Here is a 25283-nt window from a genome sequence, read left to right on the forward strand (position 1 = left end):
ATTTGGCGCAGAATCCGCATCAGAATCAGTGCTGAAAATGGATTCTGCTAGCTTTTTTTTTTTTTTTTTCGCTAGCGGAAAAAAAAGCTTCCTTCAGGCGGATTCTGCCTGCAAAGACCAATGCAGTCAATGGGATGCGTAAAAATCTGCATCGCCAAAAAAAGCGCCCAAAACCGCATTGCGCCAAAAAATGCCAGGCATTTTTTTAAGTGCGGAAAAATACCACACCTAATTCAGCACCGAATTCCTCCGTGTGAATGGACCCTTAAGCTCCCAGACACTTGGCTGTGCGGGGAACTGCTGCCAGCCCATTCATATGAATAGAGTAATGCCGTGGCCCCTTTACTCTCAGAGGTCGGACCCCGGCAGTTCTTAGTAACATATCATCACTTTATGTGCTCATACAGAGGAAGATAACATTGACGCACATTTCTGGAAAATCATGTCTGCCTTTCCAGACCAGAACATTATAATATAGTCTGGACTCTTTGTCTGCAGACATCTCCCTATCAGCTATGTATAGCCTAATGGGCAGCACTTCTGTATATGCTGACAAGTTCCTAGTTCTGTGTCATCTCTATGGAGCAGTCAGCCCCCATAGTCCAGGACAAGGCTCATCTGCCTCCTAATACTCCCCATGTTTAGTAGTAACAGATGTGCGCAGCATCTGGCCCCTCCGGCCGCCTCCACCCCTCTCACTGATTGGGCGCTGCAGCTACTCCCTAAACTTCAGAGAGATAACAGCGCCCATAGGTCACCAGCAGTCCTGTCCTAGCAGCCGACCGTGTTATTCCTACTACAGGTGGACAATGTGCACCCCGAATGACACCGCCGTCCTCCATGCCATATTTAATCCAAGTGCTCCATTCGGGGATATCCGAGAGGATAAAGACAGCAACATACAAGAAGATCCGGATCTAGGTGAGTTATAATACACGATACGTGGAGAGAAACCTAGACATAGAAGATAGCTCATTGCTTATGTATTGTGGTAGTCCATAGGTGGAGTCAGAGCGAATGTATAGATAACATATTGGACTGCAATCTGAAAAAAAATTCCATTTTGAGTAAAAAAAAGTTGCATAACGTTACGATGAGGACATTTCTGCTTAAAAAAAAATTATATTAGAATTTTAATTAAAATCATATTGGATTGTCTGGGTGACAAATCATAGAGCCGCCACTACAGATCCCACGGGGTGGTCACAAAGCTTTCCCAGTTTCCTGAAAGGGAAGTTTTCCTGGTTGTATCATATTGTATCTGCTCCTGCGATACCCATCAGAAGTGGTGAGGCTTCCATGACCATGTCAAGTACCAACCACTGGTCTCAGTGTTCACATGTCATTGCCGATACGTCCCCAATATTACACACGTGACCACTGAGGCCACTATTGGGTTTTACTCTTAGCCCGGAAACACATTTGAGACCTCTTTACCGAAGAACAAAAAAAACCCAACTTGGTGACAAGCTCAGCCTACATCCACACCACCGATGGATGAAATGGATCTGCAAATTTACATTTTTATGCGTCCAAGGGGCGTCCATTCTCATGGATCCCTCACATGTTTGAGTGTATTCAGGGATCCGGGAAAACGGGTAAAAATAGCACATGTGAACAGACCGGCCATCATGGTCACACTGCCGTTTTAGTGTCCATTGCTCTGATCCTCTTTTATCTGTTAAGCTGGCATCCGTTGTTCTTAGCTGAAGATCACAATGACGGACAATGAAGCAGTATGGCGGTGTATTCTGAGCAAACAAAGGGTTACTCATTGCCCAGCGTACACAGATTATGTTACCCGCTATTTGCTCTGTGAAGCTCAGCTTTCAGACTACAACATCAGTTTAGGCCTCAGGGACTTCACGTCCGTGGTTGTATTTGTAGGCGGTGTATGCCGGGAAACACAGGCCACAATATATACATGTACGGCAACCAAGTATTACGCAGTATTCTCTTTAAGGTATCAAAAGGAGCCCTGCTATCTCAATAAATGATCCCCTATCCAACTTGTAGATCGTAAGGGTCCGACCACTCAGTTCCTCACCGCTCAGGAGGATGGGAGAGGTTTGTTCCTCCTTTTGAATGTAGTGGTGCTTGGGCAGTGTACACACACTCAGGGGCGTAACTAGCAAAGATTGGGCTCGCCAACAAACTTTTGGCTTGGGGCTCCCCCCTATGGCATATTGCCCCCTTTCCAGGTCTCCAAACAGTATAACACCCTATTTACACACACTATAATGTCCGAAAGTGACCACCAGATAGTATTATGTCCCATAGTGACCCCTCCACAGTATAATGTCCCATAGTGACCCCTCCACAGTATAATGTCCCATAGTGGCCCCTCCACAGTATAATGTCCCATAGTGGCCCCTCCACAGTATAATGTCCCATAGTGACCCCTCCACAGTATAATGTCCCATAGTGGCCCCTCCACAGTATAATGTCCCATAGTGGCCCCTCCACAGTATAATGTCCCATAGTGACCCCTCCACAGTATAATGTCCCATAGTGACCCCTCCACAGTATAATGCCCTATAGTGACCCCTCCACAGTATAATGCCCTATAGTGACCCCTCCACAGTATAATGCCCTATAGTGACCCCTCCACAGTATAATGTCCCATAGTGACCCCTCCACAGTATAATGCCCTATAGTGACCCCTCCACAGTATAATGCCCTATAGTGACCCCTCCACAGTATAATGCCCTATAGTGACCCCTCCACAGTATAATGTCCCATAGTGGCCCCTCCACAGTATAATGCCCTATAGTGACCCCTCCACAGTATAATGCCCTATAGTGACCCCTCCACAGTATAATGTCCCATAGTGACCCCTCCACAGTATAATGCCCTATAGTGACCCCTCCACAGTATAATGCCCTATAGTGACCCCTCCACAGTATAATGTCCCATAGTGACCCCTCCACAGTATAATGTCCCATAGTGGCCCCTCCACAGTATAATGTCCCATAGTGACCCCTCCACAGTATAATGTCCCATAGTGACCCCTCCACAGTATAATGCCCTATAGTGACCCCTCCACAGTATAATGCCCTATAGTGACCCCTCCACAGTATAATGTCCCATAGTGGCCCCTCCACAGTATAATGCCCTATAGTGACCCCTCCACAGTATAATGTCCCATAACGACCCCTCCACAGTATAATGTCCCATAGTGACCCCTCCTCGGTATAATGTCCCATAACGACCCCTCTACAGTATAATGTCCCATAACGACCCCTCCTCAGTATAATGTCCCATAGCGACCCCTCTACAGTATAATGTCCCATAACGACCCCTCCACAGTATTATGTTCCATAGTGGCCCCTCCACAGTATTATGTTCCATAGTGGCCCTGCAAACAGTATTATGCCCCATAGTGGCCCCTGTACACAGTATTATGTCCCATAGTGGCCCCTGCACACAGTATTACGTCCCATAGTGGCCCCTGCACACAGTATTACCCCTATAGTGGCTCCTGCACACAGTATTATACCCCATAGTGGCCCCTGCACATAGTATTATGTCCCATAGTGACCCCTGCACACAGTATTATGTCCCATAGTGGCCCCTGCACACAGTATTATGTCCCATAGTGACCCCTGCACACAGTATTATGTCCCTTAGTGGCCCTGCACACAGTATTATCCCCATAGTGGCCCCTGCACACAGTATTATGTCCCATAGTGGCCCCTGCACACAGTATTATACCTTCTAGTGGTCCCTGCACACAGTATTATACCTTCTAGTGGTCCCTGCACACAGTATTATGCCCCATAGTGGCCCCTGTACACAGTATTATGTCCCATAGTGGCCCCTGCACACAGTATTATTCTCCATAGTGGCCCCTGCACACAGTATTATGCCCCATAGCGACCCCTGTACACAGTATTATGCCCCATAGTGGCCCCTGCACACAGTATTATGACCCATAATGGCCCCTGTACACAGTATTATGTCCCATAATGGTCCAACAAATACTGCTGCGGGCCTGTGGCCTTACTTGCCAATCCCCGCATCTGCTCACGAGAAGCAGAGGTTGCCATGAGCAGGAGCGGGGATTGGTAAGTAAGTAGGGCCCGTTACTTGCTGGGGTCACTCCAGCAGGTAACAGCCTATTAAAAGTACATCAGTGGCCCCCTAAGGTCCCAGGCCCTGTGGCCGCTGTTACTGCTGCTACTCCAGAACTTACACCACGCCACACACTGATCTGGCACTGAAATGAATGGAGCGGTAAAGGTCTGAGTGGAGGTCTGAGTGGGCGGACTCTCACCAATCTGCAAGCTATCCCCTATCCTGAGACAGGAATACCCTCCTTTCTTTGTGCTGAAGTCTAGGTTCAGGGTTAAATGCTACTATATTGCTTATATAAATGGGGTCTCTGTCTTAGATATATGGCATATCCATGTTATATATGCAAAAATGCTGGATATGCGAGGGCCTACTTCTGAACCCCAATAAGAAAGGAGTCCTGTGATCCCCTTTTGGCCAGACATTTTAGTGGTTTTATCCAAAGAGAGAAGTCTGTAGAGCTGTAGACAGAAAATCGGACAAGATCCTAAATGACGACGATTGCAAAGTTGTTCCACCTTGTAGATGCATTGTAGAGAATATATTTTCTTTGTCTCTAGAGAACTAATGTCTGCACTTTTCTACAGACAGCAGATTCCCAGCTGATCTTTTGGAAGCGGTTCTTAAACTAGAGCTAAATGGTGTAACCGCAGCAGAATCTGGAGACGTGAAGACGGCGGTACAGAAGTTCACGGAAGCTATTACACTTCTTCCTGAGCGACCATCTGCATATAACAACCGGGCCCAGGCTCTGCGACTACAGGGGGATGTGACAGGTGAAGGGAGACCCTCACTATTTTACAATGTGTGCATCTAGTGCCCCCTATATAATGGTAAAAAAACATACTAAATTGAGGTTTTTTTCTTCCACTAGGGGCGCTCCAAGACCTGAACCATGCAGTGGAGTTGAGTAATGGAAAGGGCATTGCGGGATGTCAGGCCTTGGTCCAGAGAGGACTAATACTACGCCTCAATGGAGACGATGAAGGAGCTAGAGAAGACTTCCAGAGAGCAGCACAACTTGGGAGCGACTTTGCCAGGCAGCAGTTGGTTGTACTAAACCCATACGCCGCTCTGTGTAACCGCATGCTGAGGGACATGGTGCAGAAACTGCGAGAGCCAGACACACAGGACTGCTGACCGTCATGTAGACTGGGCTTAGGTCTGGTGGTTATATCTCATATACAGGATCATCCTGCTCCACAAAATAGGACGATTTTGAAAGTTTGGGCATGAAGACATGACTACATACTGGACACTTGGGTTGTTGCGGCCACAGTCCAATGACCAGCGAGTATCATACATGGGTCCCATTGTAATAAGGGGGCCTTTACATGATACTCAATGAGTGTTGGACAACCCAACTCCCCAGCATGCAGTTGTATCACTGTCAGATTCGGCCGACGAATACGACTGGAGAACCCCTGTCAGATCATTGGCTCTTAACTGTTTAAAGGAGACCTGTCAGATGGTTTTTAGACAATAAACCACTAGCCTATAAAGGTTTTTGGTGATTTTTTTTGGGTTATGGCTGTTGAGAGTGAGTGGGGGAAGGAGCAAATCGTGCCCCCGCTCAGTATAACACCACTTTTTCAAGTCCCCATACAGAATATTGCCCTCCCACTTTGTATACTGCCACAGAATTTACTGCCCCCTGTATTGACCCCCATACAGTGACATATTAGGCCACTACCTTTTGGATTATTCTAACAGGTAATGGCCGATATTGACAATTTACCCATCCCCCTCCTGTCCAGCTTGCCGCTGCATATTACACCTAGACATAGATAATGTCAGGATGCGACTGTTCAGCATCAGGAGGTAATGTGGGGTGCGGAATCTGAGAAGTGTCGGGGATTGGGCAGTAGTAAATGTCAGCCGTTACCTGACGGCCGCTGTCACGGGCCCCACTGCTGCCAATGGAAGCGCTTATTGGATACCAGGCCATGCCTCACCTGAAACATCATTCAAGTGAACAAGACTGTGTTTTTTTTAACTGTCAAATTGCCCCCTTGTGTACACCTCTGATATAGTGTACAGACCCAGAAACAGATTGCTCCATCTATTGTATATTGGGCGCGCTGTGTGGTTACAGTTCCCACTGCAGCAATGGCACAATGGCCAGAACTACCTGCTTTGGCCCTGGCAGCAGTACCAAATAGCTAATTGGTGTGTGGACTGGGTCTTAACCCTGGGCCATCAATCCTCTCTGGGGTTTCCAGTGTATGTTCATTTGTCCTATGAAGTCAAGATCATTGCACTTTGATTCACTTCGAATGTCCTTGACATATGGTGCGCACGCGGTGAACCAAGATGTGCTGGGCTTGGCTTTAGCAGAGGAATACGCATGGACTGGGAATGCCAGAGCCGAGTCCAATAAAGCCCCGTGCGCACAACTGAATGTGCTTCTGATGCACTCGGAGATGACATCCCAGTGTCATCTGTCTACAGTCTGTTCTACATTCATGTCTATGAGGGCTGTCAATCCATTCCATGACATGGATGATTATACAGCAGGTCCTATCCTGCTCCATGTCACTGGAATGGAATGGTCCGGGAGCCCCATAGACGTGAATGCATAATGGAATGCACTTGGATATCACTCCCAGTACATTTTGCTGCCAACTTGACATCAGAAGCACATTGGGTTGTCTGCATGGGGCCTAAGTATTAGGGTGCCTTCACACGGAGTTTACGCTCTGCGTATTCTGTCTACGCTCCGTGTATTCTGTCCATTTTACACGTGTAAATATACACGTGTAAAATGTAGTTAGCCATTGAGTTCAATGGCTTTTTCGTATAAGGCGCGTCTTTTTCCGCGGGTTTTTTTGCATAGATGCGCGCGCAAAAAGACGTGTGTTATACGAAAAAGCCATTGAACTCAATGGCTAACTACATTTTACACGTGTATTTTTACACGTGTAAAAACACAGTATCAGCCATCTGTTATCAGCCATTACCAGAGGATTGTATTATATATATTAGCACCTGCCCACAGGTTAGAGTTGGCGCTGGGCGGCTGATATTTCAGCATTCGCCACTGGTTATGATCCACCGTGTGCCGCCACGTCCACTCCTGCGCGCCCCTGTCCCATTTGCTTCTCGCCTGTCCCCGTGGGCTTTTTACCTACTGTCTGCTCCTGGCTCCCCGCAGCCACCCTTGTCCCCTGCGCTCATGCCCCTTCACGTCCCAGCTCTCTCTCCCATGGCCCCGGCCACACCGCCGCGGCACCCCCTGCACCCTCATCTTCTCCGCGCGGGAGTTTGTGGCTTGCTATGCAAAGAAGTGTGTGGGATTGCAGACCTGCTGCTATGAGTTCTGGTTTTCAGCAGCTCCTGCCAAGAACGTATGTCTGTGATTGTTCCGAAAAGTAGCCTATCTTTCAATCCTGCCTATGAACTATGTTTGTGGAAAATTTCACGCGAATCGGTTAAGCGGTTTTTGCCTGATTGAGGAACAAACATCCAAACACAGAAACTTTCACCTTTATAGTATTAGTAGGATATATACTCAATGGTTCTCCCTGCTATCAGCCATTACCAGTGGATGGTATATTACAGCACTCCGTCACTATTCTCTGTTATCAGCCATTATTAGAAGACGGTATATATACATTCAATGGTTCTCTCTGTTATCAGTCAGTATCAGATGATTGTATATACGCAGCACTGGCTCACTGTTGTTCTCTGTTACCAGCCATTATCAGACCATTGCACAATAAATATACAGAACTAACTCACTGTTGCTCTTTGTTGTGAGCCATAATCAGAGGATTTTAATTGAATATATCGAAATTTTCCATCAGGGCAAAGCTGGGATACCCCCGCATGTATGTGCAACATAATAACCATAAAAATCTCTAAAAATGAATATGGTCAAATCCGGCATTATTTATGACATATGATTTATGATGTGACATCCCTACAAATTCCCATGCCTATAGAATACTGGAAATACCATAGGAAGCAATGCTATGTAAAATGTGCCCTCTGCTGGCCATACACTGAGCTGTATCTGCTGGATATGAGCCACTTGGAATAATACTGCAGTGGCTGAACAGGCCAGAGAAGCTGCTGATACTGCAGGTGCACCGATGGGATGCAGATCCCCCCCAGGAGTGAGGACGACATGGTCTCTGTAGTACTTGCAGGCTGGGAGTGAGCACAACCTAGGTGAGTGTACCTGGAGTGTCCTGGGAAGGGGATACATAATTAATACCGACCGGGATTCCCCGACAAGGTCAAAATCCAGACTATATATATATATATATATATATGTAACCGTACTGCCTATAATATATGGCAAGATGATCCTCCTGTAACTCAGCGAGCAGAGACCTGGCAGGGCTTATAGCCAAAAACTAAGGATCCCTCGTCCAAGACACTTAAATATTCCAACACATTTAAAGGGGCACTAAACCCAAAGTACAAAGCTTAGATAAGTCCACCAGGAGTAAAGGTCTGCTCGTATCTGGGACAAATATGTATCTAGATATTACCGGGAGGGAATCACAACCGGAGATAGGGGAGATAAAGTAGTGATCATGGGGCAGACAATTTTTATTTTTTTTTTACTTTTTTGTGCTTTTTGCTCCTATTATTATATATTATACATAACCTATTCCATCAACAGAGTCTAATTTTTTTCACATTTCTGTATATAAAATCCTGTCTCTTATAGGTGTTAGTGAAGATCCGCATTGGGATCCAAAAAAGACACATTGTTTGCTCTTAAAGGGGATGTCAGGTTTCAAGAAATAAAAGTTATTGTTTGTATGATATAAAGTTGTACAATTCTCCAGTATACTTTGTAGATAAATTCTTTGTGATTTTCTAGATCTCTGCTTGCTGTCATTCGTTCTGCTTACTGCCAGTGGATAAAGATCAGTCCATGGTCATGTGATAGAGAGTCCATGGTCATGTGATGAACACACAGGTGCAGAGCTTGTTACCAGGCAGATGTCTGATTACTGTGTTGTGACTGTAACGAGCTGTGCACCTCTGTGTACATCACATGACCACGGACTGTACATCACATGACCACGGACTGTACATCACATGACCACGGACTGTACATCACATGACCACGGACTGTATATCACATGACTACGGACTGACTATCACATGACTACGGACTGTATATCACATGACCAAGAACTGTATATCACATGACTACAGACTGTACATCACATGACTACGGACTGTACATCACATGACTACGGACTGTACATCACATGACTACGGACTGTATATCACATGACCACGGACTGTATATCACATGACCACGGACTGTATATCACATGACCACGGACTGTATATCACATGACCACGGACTGTATATCACATGACCACGGACTGTATATCACATGACTACGGACTGTATATCACATGACTACGGACTGTATATCACATGACCACGGACTGTATATCACATGACCACGGACTGTACATCACATGACTACGGACTGTATATCACATGACTACGGACTGTATATCACATGACCACGGACTGTACATCACATGACTACGGACTGTATATCACATGATCATGGACTGTATATCACATGACCAAGGACTGTATATCACATGATCATGATTTTTATCTACTGGTAGTAAGCAGAATAAGTGACAGTAAGCAGAGATCTAGAAAGTATATTGGAAAATTATAAAACTTCCCATTATACAAATAATAACATTTATTTGTTGTAACTGCTGTGAGCCAATCCGAAATCTCCCCGCTTTAAAAATTCCCCAAAAATTGGAACTTGTTGTTATCATGTCCTGCATTCACAAGCGTGTGCGTTGTGGGTAGGTCTTAGCCCTCTTATAGTTTACTCTAATAACTGGTGTAAATATTGCTTTATACTATCTAGTCATGGGGGCGGTCCTATCAGTGATTGACAGAACTCCATGCATACAGACATAGCTGTCAATCACTGATAGTCATGGGGGCGGTCCTATCAGTGATTGACAGAACTCCATGCATACAGACATAGCTCTCAATCACTGATAGTCAAGGGGGCGGTCCTATCATTGATTGACAGAACTCCACGCACACAGACATAGCTCTCAATCACTGATAGTCATGGGGTCGGTCCTATCAGTGATTGACAGAACTCCATGCATACAGAGATAGCTTTCAATCACTGATAGTCATGGGGGCGGTCCTATCAGTGATTGACAGAACTCCACGCATACAGACATAGCTGTCAATCACTGAGTAGCACTGCCCGTTGCCTGCAGCAGCCATATACCGCTATTGTTGTAGAAATAATACTGTCAAATTCGGACATGTCGCTAGATCCTGCCCAAAGGTGGGTGGTCCCATATGGTTTGGGCTGGACCTATTGGTTCTAGGTGTATCTGGGTTGGTTTAGGGCAGTGCCATGACCGGTTCTGGAGTAAGATATAACCAAAGGAAATGGAGGATTATGTAGATAATCTGTTTTCCCATAGTCCAAACAGCAGCACAACAGATGGGGTATTCCTGCCCCTGCGTGCAATCAGGACAGGTGGAACTTTTACTCAATCAAAGAACCTCCCCTATAAGAGGTCACCAGACCTCCCCCTCCTCGTGTTAGTTCTAAAGTAGAGATTTCCAAACCCTTCAGAAAATTAACAAGCCAAACATACAGGGAGGGAGCTTTGTGCTGCTGTTTGGACTATGGGAAAACAGATTATCTACATAATCCTCCATTCCCCATACGTCCAACACAGCAGCACAACAGATGGGGAGGTAGCAAGAAACCCCCCCTAGGGTGGGACTTCCTGACAAACTGATGTCAATACCGAGCGACCGAAGGCAGCCGCCTCCGCGCTAAAATCGTCCAACCTATCATGTCTCACAAAGTTAAGTGAGAACTCCAGGTTGCTGCCGCACAAATCTGGTCCAGGGAGATGGAATATCTCTCCCCACATGTCGTGGCAACTGCACAACTAGAATGTGCCCTTAAAACTCAGGCAGAAGTAGGCCCTGAGTACTGAATGTTTGAGAGATGGCCTCCTTGATCCATCTCGCCAATGTTGCCTTCAAGGCTCTACACCCCTTGTATTTTCTGAAAAGACTTACCAGAAAGGTTTTCTGGGTCGACGGGACTTTTTGGAATAAATCCCGGGAGATATCTTAATTGTACCCTGTCTGGAAGAATAGTAAATACGGCTCAGAGGCTGCTAAAGCCTGCAGTTCTCCAGTACGCTTAGCTGATGTGACGGCTAAGAGGAATTCCACTTTGCAGAAGAGGAACTTTAGTCCTATGTCTTGTAGTGGTTCAAAGGGGGGCCCACAGAGCCCCTGCAGTACCATAGCTAAATCCCATTGGGGGATTAGGACTTGGATTGCGGGTCGGAGCCACCGGCCCCTCTTAAGGATTAATTTACCAACGAATCTTGAGACAATCTTATCCCTAATACGGCTGAAAGGGCAGCTACATGCACTTTTAATGTCACCGGGGTGAGGGCTTTCTCCAGCCCGCTTTACCAAAACTCCAATACCGTCTCCATAACTGGTATTGCACGTTGATTCTCTGTGCACCATTGCTGGTAAATTCTGCCAATCCTCATGTAGCTTCTATTCATAGAATCTGCCCTTGAGCAGGCCAGTGTTGTCCGCATGGCCTGTGACAATCCCCCATGTCCGTATAGGGTGCGGTCAACCTCCAGGCTGTCAGGTTGAACCTCTTCAGGTCCTGGCATAGCCACTTGTTTCGGGTTACCAGGTTGTGAAGAAGTGGAAGCCTCCAGTAATTCCCTCGACTCATCTGTATGAGGTGGGTAAATCATGCCCTTTTTGACCAGAACGGTATGATGGCAATCACCCATACCTGGTCTTGACTGATCTTGGCCAATACCTTCGAAACCATGGGAAGTGGAGGGAAGATGTATGCCAGCCTGAACCTCCAAGGTGTTGATAGGGCATCTACTGCCAAGGGGTTGTCCTCCTGGTAGAGGGAACAGACCCTCTCCACCTTGGCATTGTACTGGGTGGCCATCAGATCCACCTCGGGGAGACCCCTCATCCGAGTCAACTGACGAAAGACCTCCTGGTTGAGGGACCACTCGCCCGACACTGCTTCTCCCCTGCTGAGCTGGTCTGCAAGCACGTTCAGATGTCCCCTTATGTGCACCGCACTGAGGTGGCTTAGATTTTCCTCAGCCCAGGAAAAAAATCTGATCTGTTAGCTTGAAGAGGGAGGGGACCTCATCCCTCCCTGCTTGTTCAGGTAGAGGACCACCGTGACGTTGTCCGTCCTGACTCTGACCGCCTTGCCGCGTAGATCCTGGGTGAAGTATAGCAGGGTTCAATACACTGCGCAGACTCGTGCCAATTCGATGACTGAGCAGTCTCCAGTCGGCTCCATGTCCCTTGTGCCAGGGTCTCCCCCCGATGCGCTCCCCAGCCATGGAAGGAGGCATCCGTTGTCAACAGGGTCCAGTCGGGCTGGACCGTGGACATCCCGTCCTTCAATAGGGACCACCATTGCAGTGATCGACGGGTACTGATGGACAACTGGATAGGCTTCTTCAGCCCTGAGGGGCTGCGGCTCCAAACCTTGAGGATCTCGCTCTGTAGTGGACGCATATGCTCTAGTGCCCATGGAACTGCATCTGCAGCTGCTGACATTAAACCTAGGACCTTCATTGAGGTTCTTACCCGAACCTCCCGCGTATCCGCCAGATGTTGCAATGCCCGACAAATCTACTCCTTCTGACTGTGAGGGAGAGTCCACAATGAACCCAAGAACTGGATTCTGGTGATGGGGACGACTGCCGAGTTTTGACCATTGATCAGCCCGCCTAACTCTTCTAGGAAGGCGATAGTGATCCTTAGGTGGGCCGCGAGAACCTCTGTTGAGTGGGCCTTTAACAGCCAATCGTCTAGGTACGGTATGATGAATATACCTTGGAGCCGAAGAGCTGCAACGACCGGGGCCACGACCTTTGTAAAGGTGTGGGGGGCCGAGAACATTCCGAACGGAAGAGCTGTGAACTGCAGATGACACAGAGTACCGTTTAGCACAACCCCGATCCTCAAGAACCTTCTGTGTGGCGGAAATATCGGGACGTGTAAATATGCGTCCCTTAAATCTAGGGTGACAAACCTGTCTCCTCGGTGCAGAAAAGGTGTCACTGACCTGATAGTTCCCATCCGGAAACGGGTCTTGAGGACGTATTGGTTGAGAAATCTTAAATCGACCACCATTCTCTGACTCCCGATGTTTTGGGTCCCAAAAACACTGGAGAGTAAAATCCGGTCGATTGCTCTGCCAGGCACTGGCTCTAGAGCGCCTTTGTCCAGGTATCCCTGAACAGCGTTCTCCAGAAGGATCTGCTTTTGAACACAAAACGCGGGTTTACACAAATTTGTCGGGTGGGTGAGATGTGAACTTTATTTTGTAGCTCGAATACACGAGCTGGAGGCCCCATGGGTCCATGAATGTGACGGCTCCATGCCGCCGAGAAGTGGGAAAGTCGACCTTCCACTGGCAAAGCGGATACAAGGGGAGGGGGGAGTAGACGTCAGAAGGTAGTTTTCTCCTTCTCAGGCTCCCGGATGGTGTGTCAATTTATACCTCCATAATGGTATCCAGCTCTTTCCAAAAGAGTCTGCCCGGCTCAAACGGAAGTGCGCACAAGTTGTATTTGGAAGTACTATCTGCCCTCCAGGGCTTCATCCACAGGGGGCGTTTTGCGGCCGTGGCTAATGAGATAGCCTTCGCCGCAATCTTCACTTGATACAAACCTGCTTCTGCCAAATAATCCACTGCTACGGAGGTGGAGGATAGGAACGCCAGAAGATCATCACAGGGAACACCTGTATAGATATCTCTACACAGAGTAGATATATTACCTCGCAGGAACTGAACGACTTCTCCTGTTGAACTCCCACGGAGGCCTGCGCAGATGCTGCAGTATAAATTCGGTGCAGGGAACCCTCTGCACGCCTGTATATCGCCTCCTAGAGATTTGAGCCATCTTCTGATGGCACTAACGTGCGCCTCGATAATTTAGAGACAGCCATATCGACTCTTGGGGGAGGACCCCAATGATCAAATTTGTAGTGACGCCGACACAGTAGGCGTTAGTCAGGCAGCCCACAGGCAGATGGCACAGATGGAGAAGGCAGATCTAGCCTTCGGGTAGAGTACGAACAGTATAGAACTCTAGACCCGGTGCACTTAACATAAAAGTCTGTTTCCTTACAGACAGCAACACGAAAAAAACTCCCCCTTTTTTTTTTTTTTTTTTTTTTTAAAGGGACTTGTTCACTCACAAAAGTAGTCTTGGTGCACCTTAGCTTACCTCACCAGAGCTGTGGGAGTTGCTGGATAACTCACTGCCATCTCATAGGCTGCAGTTCCCATTAGCTGCGCTTTAGGGCAGCGGGAAGACCCGGCCAGATAGGTGCGGTAAAGCCATAACAATCGCACAGGGCATCGCAATAGACATGCACAACTATGCACTAAGCAAGAAGGGAGCAGAAGCTGACACACAAATTCCATGCCTGTGAACTGTAACACAGCCAGGCACCTACAGGCCACAGTAATAGACATAAGTGCTCACACTATGCACTAAGGATGAAGGGAGCAAAGGCTCCACACAAATTCCATGCCTGACTGTAACACAGACAGGCCATTGCAATAGAAATGAGTGCTCACACTATGCACCAAGCATGAAGGGAAGCAAGGCTCTCACACAAATTCCATGCCTGCCTGTAACACAGACAGGTACATACAGGCCATTGCAATAGACATACAATCAACATAATAGAGTGCCCATAGCAAAAAGTATCAGTGCTTTTAGTTTTCAGAAAACACAGAGGAAAGCTAGGACTCAGCTTACCTTACTGGGCAGTGAATGAGCTGTGCACAGCTGAACCATCAGACACCCTGCAAAGCAGGTAAGACAAAACCTAAATCTTTCTCTCAGAAGGAAAGAAAGAGAAGGAAAGAAGGGGAAAGAAGAAGGCGCTAACAGCCACCTTCTTCCGATCCCGGAGGAGGCCACAGGCCTCCTCACCACCTGTCCCTGTCCGCAGGACAGAAAAAAACACGAGGAGGGGGAGGTCTGGTGACCTCTTATAGGGGAGGTTCTTTGATTGAGTAAAAGTTCCACCTGTCCTGATTGCACGCAGGGGCAGGAATACCCCATCTGTTGTGCTGCTGTGTTGGACGTATGGGGAATGGTGGTAAGTATGATAAATCCTGAGGACTAAAACCTTTCTGTATACCACTGCAACCCTTTCTCGTGTCTTGGACACTAAATTTGCTGGTTATGCCCCCAATTCTGAGATGAAAGCAACATGGCTCACAAATACTGGATGGATACTTAGAGGAGGGGGTTTACCTGGTCTACCAAATGTTCTTATATAGGGGTCCCTCGCTGTTCCCGTCTGCCACTGTTGCGTACAGAGCTGTATCTGTATATATTGCATTGCTGTCCTGCACATCTAGGCCTCCAGCCCTGTAATGATAATGACACGACTCTGAATCAGTCTACACAGCAAAGCTGGAAAGTGAGCTGCAGAAAACAGGACACAGCAGAGGTTCTCAGTTTTAGGGTTTTCATCTATATGGATAATCGGTAAAATAGTTAGTCCAGGTGTCAATTTTAGGGTCTGGAATTTGGAAAGTGGTGTTGTTTTTTTGCATATTGGCAGATATTTGGGCTCTGGTGGAGAGAGAGACCTTGTGAATTTCCCCAGACCCATTGGCAGCCACTACAGACCTCCATTTCCATGTCCAGTAGTCACCATCCTGTATATTCTGATAACCCACTGTAAGGATGTTGGCGGTTTTGCCTCTCCTGACCTCCGAATACCTTCTAATAGTCCTCACCAGGAACCTCCACACTCATAAGGGACTTTGAAGATCCCAAGTTAAGTCTCTGCCAGGGATTCTAAGAACAATCTCATAATGGCCGTACTAATAGCTGACGATCTCCATACACTCATTCACCGTGATATCACCGCAGTGGCCAGTGACTGGAGAATCATTAATATGGATGAACTTACCGCCATCTTTGCTCCACAGCATTGTATCATATTATTATATGCCAAGTGAAAATGCATCAGTCATCGGAATGATGCACTTCAAGACAGACATCTTAAAAGCTACGGTAATGTAAAGTGGCGGGTGGAAACCATCGCCTTCCACAGTCATAGCCTTAAAGGGGTTGTCCACTAATCTAAACACCCTCCCCCTCCTACTTTCTAAAGAACATAATTTATCAAAAATGTATATTTACCCATATCCATGGCTCATGTGAACGTCCCAGGGGCATTTTCTGATTATCCGGTGACGATCCGTTTCCCCATTTCTGGAAATGGAACGTCACTACTACTTCCCCCCATTATACTTACCCTCCACACCTCTTCCTGGGTGACGGCTCCTCCATAATTCGGCAGGCGTGTGCTCTTCTCCATCGCTGCTCTGCTGCTGATAATCCACCTCTATTGCGTAGCTTCCGCGTGGTATTTTCCACCTCCCATTCATTTCCGTTGAAATTGGAATCCGTCTGAAGATCTAACAGGACGCTTATTTTTTCTTCCTCCCATGGAAAAGAACGGGAGGCAGAATTTGAGGTGGATTTTGAGGCCACTTTCAGATGGGCGTAACACAGACGTACCTTCACCTACCAGTGGTTCATGAGAAACCTATAAAGCCGTATCCCCAGTTCAGCTATGGTGCAATAACTCTACTTCTACTGGACCACCAGAGGTCCAGTTATTGTGTCCATAATGCAAGGACATCCGTATTCAAGCCATCTGTATCCGACCTCCATCTTCTGTGTTTCTTGACCTGACCATAACCCTTGTTGTCTGTGTTCTTATTACTCCTGATATCTCATATATGTGTTCTCTACAGGAATGAGGGATCCTTGGCCAACCTTTGCAAAATGTTGTTAAGCCTCTCTCTCCTGCTGACCCAGCAATTCTCTCCAAGAGGTACGTGACATTAGATTTCATCTTCATAAGGATGAGGGTCTTCAAAACCCAATCTGGGGTATATCAAATTGTATAGCATTCTTGTTTCCTCCACTGCGTTCCTTCTTCCATGTCCCATCATGAAAAGTTGAAATATCTGCAGGGCAATCTGTTCTAAAGAAGAGTTCGGTGAATGTGCAGATGAAACTGGTGGGTTCGGTACCTCAAACAAGGTTAAGAACCACTGGTCTACAGCCATTAACTCCTTCCTCTTTTCATCCATTTTTCGATTTTTGCGTTTTATTCTCCTCCTTCCAAAATCCACAACTTTTTTATTTTTTCAGGGAGCAGTGTGAGGGATTATTTTTTGTAGGACAAATTGTACTTTGTAATGGTACCATATAATATTCCATACACAGTACTGGGAACCTGGGAAAAAAATCATACTTGAGTGGAGTTAGCGAAAACCTGCATTTGCACCACTTTTTTATGGGTTTTGTTTTTATGGTGTTGACCGTATGTCCAAAATGACATGGTATCTATATTCTGTGTAATTATAGCAATACCAAATTTGTTTTGTTTAGGTTATATTTTAACCTTAAAAAGAAATCCAAAACTTTGAAAAAAAGAACATTTTTCTTTGAGTCGCCAGATTTGGACACCTGGACCTTTTTTACATTTCCATATGTGAGGGGTTTTTTTTGTGGGGGGTTTTACTCTTATTTTGAGACCTCCCACGGAGTCTGATTATGCCAATACACTGCAATGCTAATGCATTGCAGTGTATTGTAATATCCATACACTTCTATTGTGATATCCATACACAGAAATGTGTTTTCTTTTTGAAAGTGAAGGATTTTCCTGGGGTCATTGTATTTTGACCCTTATAACTTTTTTCCTGTCCTGTTGACGGAGATATGTTGGGGCTCTTTATTTGTGGGACAAGTTGTACTTAGTCTTGGTACCAAAGTTTGATCATACATACAGAGCGGATCATCCGGAGAGTTAATCTGCTGGATTCGCAGTATTTCCCAACTCCAGTGGCCGGTCTTGGCCCTTGGCTGTTTAATATAAAGGAAGGACGTCTTCTTCCTGCTGGATCCATTCCTGGCTTTGTTAAAACGGGAACTTTTCAAAAAAATACAGTGTGTGAAACCAACCGACTATCAATAATGGGGTTACGGATTTGTGAAAACTGTAATGAAATACATACATGAGAGTCACCAACACAAAGGAGGTGCGACAAAAGCCATAAACCCAGGGACTGGGCATGGGGGAGGGCACAAATCAAAAAATATACTGGTAACCTTCACAGAACTTCCTAGAAGGTCAGGAAAGAGAGGAATAGAACGATAATAGTGATTGATCGGCCCAGATGGCAGACGAGAGAGATCAATATAAAACACGACAGGATGATATTACCCGGCTCTCAGCCTGGATCAATATCTACTAAAAGATACCAGAGAGCAAGGCAACAGATCAGCGAGGATTTCACGGTGTCGGAGACGATGATTTGATCCATTACAGGGTGAATTCCCCAAATATTCTATATTTATTTTTTTACCTTTACCTCTGGGACAAGAGGAATTTGGGAGGGGTTGTTATATTATTATCTGCATATCTGAAAGGGATATTTTTTATTCTGTTATGGTATCCTGACTGACATGATCTATTTGTCATTTTATATGGGGACATTTTTTTATTTACTTATTTTTTTAAAGGGATCCTAGCATTGGATACCCTTCTTTTCTGACTAACCGTCGGAATAGCCTTAAGAAATCTATTCTTATCCTACCTTTAGATGTCTTCTCCATGCTGCCGTTTAGTAGAAATACGGGTTTTGTTCAGTATGCAAATGAGTTCTCTCGCAGCAGTGGGGGCGGGCCCCAGCACTCAAACAGCACTGGGAGTGTCCCCAATGCTGCGAGAGAAATCTCCAGCGACGCCTCCATCTTCTTCTGGAATGCCCTCTCAATGTGTCTTCTTCCATCCTGGGTTTCAATCTTCTAGGCAAGCGCAATCGTCTCTGCCATCAGGCCTCGGGTGCATACTGTGCATAAAAGCGGCCACAAGAAAATGGCTGCTTACACAGTAAGCTGTGTAAGAGGTCATTTTCTTGTGGCCGCTTACACATTAAGCGTGTAGGCAGCCATTTTCTTGTGGCCGCTTACATAGTAAGCTGATGTTAATTGGCCATTTTCTTGCGGCTGTGGGCATGCACAGTCGGCTCTGCCTGAGGCCCGATGGCAGAGCCGACTCCGCTTGCCTAGAAGATTGAAACCCAGGATGAAAGAAGACACAGGGGGAGGGTGTTCCAGAAGAAGATGGAGGCGGTGCTGGAGAGTTCTCTCGCAGCATTGGGGATGCCCCCAGTGCTGTGATAGAACTCATTTGCATATTGAAGAAAACCAGGATTTCTACTGAACGGCAGCGTGGAGAACACATCTAAAGGTAGGAGAAGAATAGCCTTACTTAAAGGGATTCTACCACTAAAACACTTTTTTTTCTAGTTACCACGTCGGAATAGCCTTTAAAAAGGCTATTCGTCTCTTACCTGTGGAAGTGCTCTCCGCTGCGCCGTTCGTTCAAAATACCGGTTTGTACCGGTATGCTAATGAGTTCTCTCGCAGCGATGGGGGCGTCCCCATCGCAGGAGCAGCAATGGGGGCGTCCCCATTGCAGCTCGAAAACTGACCGCAGCGCCGCCTCTCTGGTCTTCGGTGTCCTCCCTTTGCTTCTTCAGCGTACTGTCGGACGCCTGCACAGTACGCTCTGTTCGACGAAGATTGCCGAACGTACTGCGCATGCGCGAAATTGCGATCCCAGCCATAGTGCGGGCACCGAACTTTCGCGCATGCGCAGTACGTTCGGCAATCTTCGCCGAACAGAGAGCATACTGCGCAGGCGTCCGACAGACGCTGAAGAGGCAAGGGGAGGACACCTAAGACCGGAGAGGCGGCGCTGCGGTGAGTTTTCGAGCTGCAATGGGGACGCCCCCATCGCTGCTCCTGCGATGGGGACGCCCCCATCGCTGCGAGAGAACTCATTAGCATACCGGTACAAACCGGTATTTTGAACGAACGGCGCGGCGGAGAGCACTTCTACAGGTAAGAGACGAATAGCCTTTTTAAAGGCTATTCAGACGTGGTAACTAGAAAAAAAAGTGTTTTAGTGGTAGAATCCCTTTAAGGCTATTCCTACGTGTTAGTCAGAAAAAAAGGGTATCCAGTGATAGGATCCCTTTAATTATTCAATGTATCCCCATTATAGCCCCATTATCAGTACTCTTATCCATATTTTATGGGGCTGTTGTCATATTAAGAATCCTATGTCTTTCCTATTATTTCAGTTTTTGGGAAGCCAGTTTTGAAGGCTGACGTCCATGGGGTGCCCTGTGAGTCCAGTGGATCTTCCCTCATGTGGTACTTGAATGGAGTAAAGCAGGAGGTCGGGCTTGGTAGGGAGCCCCCATTTATGCTCCCTGTAGCCCCCGGCAGTACCAGCAGTCTGTCCCTCTCAGAACTAGTCGGAGAAAACTGTAATGACTCGAGAAGCAAAGATGAAGAGCTGCTGAGGATTCATTGTAAGTAGCGGAGATATGAGGTAGCCTTGGCAAGTAGTGCGAGATATCAATAAGGTCACAAAATGGAGAATCCCATTTACCATAAAAAAAAATTTTCAGCAAATTCAGTGATTTGGGCTAAATTTTTGGAAATCCCCAAAACATCTTTAACTTCAGCTCCAACCATAACCCACGTCTATTGGAGCGGTGGTGTTGCGATGGTAGGGGATCAAAGAAGTAACTATGCTTGTTTTTTTTCTCGCCCTCCAGTCCCCCCAGACTCCCCAGTTAGCACACCCCATCTCTCTGGATTATCCCTCCTACTTTTACTGGTGATCCAAAGTCAGCCGCCGTCTGGCTTCAATCTTCGAGATCAAGATGGACGATTCTTCACCAACTCTTCCCGTTTCCTTCTGTTGGACACTCGCAACATAGATAGCAATGGTACTCTGAGGGTAAAAGTCAGCACCAAGCAAAGCGGGGTCAGTCACACCTCTGTAACGTCAACAGGTACAATGGACTAAATCTAGTTTGTAGTCCCAGCGCCACATTCTGGTAATATGGTAGTACAATTATGGCGCTCTTTTATTCCTCTAAATCTCAGATCTCCTCTCCATGAAGATCGAGCTCCCCCTGCTGCATCTCATCGTGGCGGGGTCTGCACTTCTTGCTGCGATTCTCCTGGTTAACGTCTTGGTCTGTTGTCTTGTGCTGAAAAAGAGAAGAAGCAAATGTAAGGAGAAGTCACAGGAGATAAAATTTGGGTGGGAATCAGAACACAGGACGTAAGAAACTTACAATTTTTTTCTTTTTTAGATGATTTGGGAACCCAGCTAACACTAAGGTGAGAACGGACATGTCTTATATCTCATATCCGTCTTATTTATAGAGCAGGAGGAGCTGAGCAGACTCATATATAGATTGGTGGGAAGTTTCAGTACAACTTGTTTCATTGTGGACCAAATTTTTTGGACAGAATTGTAAGTGTAGCCTTCCCTCGTGGCATGCAATGCTCCTATGTGGACTTCTTTGGGCCTCTTCTGGCCTTCTGGGTGATGTAAGTGGCCCCCATCATGATGTCAATGAACCGCACTTCATCAGGATACCCAATGTCAGGTTTCAATGGTCTTTCAAGACCATTGATGTGACCCAGAAGACTGGAAGATGCGCACGAAGGACCCCCGGATGCAGCAAGCGAACCCAGCAGAGGCAAGGGTTTATTATTTCTCTGCACCCTTCCTGGACCTCTGGGGTTTGAAGAGACCTCAGAGTACAATGATTTGTCACTGTCGAACCCCAAAAATATTGGGTTTGGCCAGACCTGAAATTTTTGAAAAATTCATAAAGAACCCGGCTCATTACCAAAAAGTTTCCTCATGTTGAGTTAGTATAGAATATTCTTCTGGATTTCCAAGTGTCTTTACATATTTTACAGCACGTCCAATAACATGAAGCTCAATAACAGTTGTCTGCCTCGCGAGCACATGTCCTTGCCATCCAACCTGCAACTCAATGACCTCCGACCTCACACAAAGGGTAAGGTCCTGATTTTGTTTAATTCGTCAAGCACATTAAACCTGATTTTTTTCCATTATGAAAAAGCCTTTCAGACCATGTAGTGGACATGTTTGGTGCACCTCCTATACTTAATATATTCTGTGCAACAGGGTCAGGAAACTCTACATGTGCCACACAGGAGGACGTGTCCGCGCCCAGTGGGACAGCTAACGACAGCGCCTATTCATGTAAGTAATAAGTAGTGCATGCGTGGGAGCAAAAATCAACAGATGGGTGAGGTCCAATCATGGGGGTTAGAGGTCCTCTGGGGCTCGTAACATCACCTAGAAGGCTGGAGGAGGCCGGAAGACAATCGGAGAGGACTGCAAGTGAGCCCAGGAGAGGAGGGAAAGTGAGTATCAGTGTTTATGCTTCTGAACCTCCACTTATTATACTCTAGGGTGTAAAGAGACCCCAAAGTATAATAGTGAATCGTGGGTGGTTACCCTAAAAACTTCAAAACTTTTGGTACAAACCAGTTTGCCAATCTCTAATAATAACCTCAACCTTGAAAAGTGAAGAGTTTATCCCATAAGTAACATTATCTATCCACAAGGTAGGTGATAAATATATGATCACTGGGGGCCCCATCACTGAGACCTCCACCAATCCCTGGCCCCTATGCCAAAGGAGTTTGGTTGGAGTAGTTGTCACGTAGGCACCTTCTGTTCTATGTAGTGTCTATGTGTCTTCTCAGCCATCTCTACAAGTCCCATATCAGAGTTACTACAGCATGAACATGCAATAATGCAGTGCCTAAGGGCGGGTTCACACCTGCGCCCGGTCTCCGTTTTGACGTTTCCGTTTTCTGCCTGAGAAACTGGACAGGAGACGGAAACCGGCAGGCAGTTTTCAAACCCAGAATAGAAGTAACACGTGGAAAGGGGATAGAAATCATAGGAACTGTAGTCCTTTACATGGAAATCAATCGCACAGGAAGCCCTAGTAGCATCAAAACAAAGGTGCTGCACAGAGCAACATGAAAATGAACCCAAACTACTTCTGAACTATAATGACCCTTTTAGGCATGAAAAATAGAGGATTTTTTTATACCATGTCTTCTGATTTTCTGCTATATTGCGCAGTCACCTCATCTCCTATTTTACTTGTATTTAGATCCACAAAACCCTTTTGAACCATTAGAATAAGCTGCATCATTTCTTACACAATGCTGTATCTTGTCTCTGACCCGCAGGGCTTGATCGATTTCCTCTCGTGGGCTACATCTATAAGGCATCGAGTGTCAGCAGTGATGAGATCTGGCTGTGACGGTCTATTTGACGAACAAACTTTCTTCCAAGTACTAGCTGAAGTTTCTTCTACTGTGACCGGTCGCTGACCACACGTACCATCAATCATTCAGCTTATAGTCCTCTCTGCATTTCCTGGACCAGCACCTTGCGGTGTGCGCCAATAATCCTAGGCCGATGTAATACGATTTCGAAGGCTTGCCATATAATATGATGGCTGTATTTACTGATAGTTCTGCTGTAGGTACTGCTTGGGCTCAGTTCACATTTTTACATCTGGACTTACACCAATGAGTATTAAAACCACTGATTGAAATTAATATTAACTATTTCATGACAATGGCTTGTGTCAAGGAGACAAAGCAATGGAAGCTGGAAAAATAGGCAAGCAGACGAATCTGAGTGACTTTGATGAGGACCATAATATGGCGGCTAGATGAGTGGGTCAGGTCCTGTGGGGTGTTCATCCTATGCCATGGTTAGTACCTAACAAAAACGTCCATGGAAAGAAAACCAGTAACGGGCGCTCAAGGCTCAGTGATACATGTGGAGAACAAAGGCTATAACCCATCTGGTCCAACGCAAAATAGAACTACGGTAGAACAAATTTCTTAAAAAGGGGTTGTCCAGGATTAGGGCAGAGTCGGTTGGCCAGGGTGGGCGTAAAATAATAAAAAATCAAATCTAGCATAGGCGTCTAGTCCAAGTTCCCTTTCACTCCTGTGCTGGAAGCAGAGAGGCTTACATGATGTGGCCTCAGTGGGGATGCGGATAAGGGGCTGGTAGATCCCTCTCCAAAATTGGAGAGAACAGTCCCAGCTATTTAACCTTTTATATGCCATGATCAATACCTATAGCAGAATGATATCTTACTGTTAATCTTTGCAAACTATAGGCTTAGTAGTTAAGTGGGCGATCCTACTCATGACTGATCGCTAGCTCTGTATGTACACTTATATGGACAAGGATGTCGATCAGTAAATAACCCCGCCCACTGGACTCCTAAACCCAGAAAGAATAAATGATGGATTATACTGTAAGTTTTCTAAGAAACCTATACATCAATCTGCTCAGCTCCTCCTGCTCTATAACATCAGACACCATGTGCAACATCACCGGTTCCATTTAAAGGTATACACCTGAAAGGAAACACAAACCCGGTCTAAACCTAGTGTAACATATGCTATATGTATTCTGAATTATTTTTTATAAGAAATATAAGTATAAGAAGAGCAAAAAAAACTTACAAGTAAAGACGCTAGAAACCTATAGTAACATAGTCTGTGCTGCTGCTCCGTATCTGTCCTTACCTAGATACTAGCTTAGTGAGTCTATATAGCAAATGCAAGCATACGAGCGACACGACGGCCTCTGATAATAAAACAATGAACTGCTTGCTGAGTGGTATAACCCAGCTAGGAAAATGTAACCGAGTCAAGGTGATGGTAAATGGAAGGCTATTAATCCGGTGCAAGCTTGTGGTGCTGATATGAGAGCTACGCAGGACTGCATGAAAGACACACGATATTACAGAACTTATGTGACATGTTTTATTCAATGCAAACATTGTGTGAAATACTGAGAATAAACCGGACCTCACAGGTCATAGACACCAGTGTGAATTGTGTTTACATCCAGTATCATGAGGCCGTCCTGTATAAAGATATGCAATATATACATCACTGTACGTGTCTCACCATCACCTACTATCTGCAGTATTATGAGGCCTTCCTATATACACATACAGTACAGACCAAAAGTTTGGACACACCTTCTCATTCAAGTTTTATGTATTTTTATGACTATGACAATTGTAGATTCACACTGAAGGCATCAAAACTATGAAGTAACACATGTGGAATTATATACATAACCAAAAAGTGTGAAACAACTAAAAATCTGTCTTATATTCTCGGTT

At 46.0% G+C, this 25283-nt stretch overlaps 2 protein-coding genes across 2 annotated transcripts; both read left to right on the forward strand.

Moving 5' to 3' along the window:
* Nucleotides 1–766: 766 nt before the first annotated feature.
* TTC36 (tetratricopeptide repeat domain 36) lies at nt 767–5250 on the forward strand. Its single transcript, XM_075278813.1, has 3 exons — nt 767–921; nt 4662–4850; nt 4949–5250. The coding sequence occupies exons 1-3, from the start codon at nt 810–812 to the stop codon at nt 5212–5214; spliced, it is 567 nt and encodes a 188-aa protein (XP_075134914.1). The 5' UTR covers nt 767–809; the 3' UTR covers nt 5215–5250.
* Nucleotides 5251–8124: 2874 nt separating this feature from the next.
* Nucleotides 8125–23432, forward strand: TMEM25 (transmembrane protein 25). The gene is made up of 9 exons (XM_075278814.1): nt 8125–8247; nt 16938–17017; nt 20346–20579; nt 20829–21068; nt 21163–21291; nt 21375–21402; nt 21994–22094; nt 22226–22303; nt 23311–23432. Exons 2-9 carry the CDS (start codon nt 16969–16971, stop codon nt 23382–23384), a joined length of 933 nt encoding a protein of 310 aa, XP_075134915.1. The 5' UTR covers nt 8125–8247; nt 16938–16968; the 3' UTR covers nt 23385–23432.
* Nucleotides 23433–25283: the final 1851 nt, after the last annotated feature.

This window comes from Leptodactylus fuscus, chromosome 6 (assembly GCF_031893055.1).
Source record: "Leptodactylus fuscus isolate aLepFus1 chromosome 6, aLepFus1.hap2, whole genome shotgun sequence".
NCBI lineage: Eukaryota > Metazoa > Chordata > Amphibia > Anura > Leptodactylidae > Leptodactylus > Leptodactylus fuscus.

What these genes read in the sequence shown, in the direction of transcription:
- TTC36 (XM_075278813.1), top strand. Translation starts at nt 810, where the DNA reads ATGTGCACCCCGAATGACACCGCCGTCCTCCATGCCATATTTAATCCA. An exon ending in ACAAGAAGATCCGGATCTAG is followed by an intron (nt 922 to 4,661) that starts GTGAGTTATAAT and finishes ACTTTTCTACAG; the next exon opens with ACAGCAGATTCCCAGCTGAT. An exon ending in ACTACAGGGGGATGTGACAG is followed by an intron (nt 4,851 to 4,948) that starts GTGAAGGGAGAC and finishes TTCTTCCACTAG; the next exon opens with GGGCGCTCCAAGACCTGAAC.
- TMEM25 (XM_075278814.1), top strand. Translation starts at nt 16,969, where the DNA reads ATGTTGTTAAGCCTCTCTCTCCTGCTGACCCAGCAATTCTCTCCAAGA. An exon ending in CCAGCAATTCTCTCCAAGAG is followed by an intron (nt 17,018 to 20,345) that starts GTACGTGACATT and finishes CTATTATTTCAG; the next exon opens with TTTTTGGGAAGCCAGTTTTG. An exon ending in TAACGACAGCGCCTATTCAT is followed by an intron (nt 22,304 to 23,310) that starts GTAAGTAATAAG and finishes TCTGACCCGCAG; the next exon opens with GGCTTGATCGATTTCCTCTC.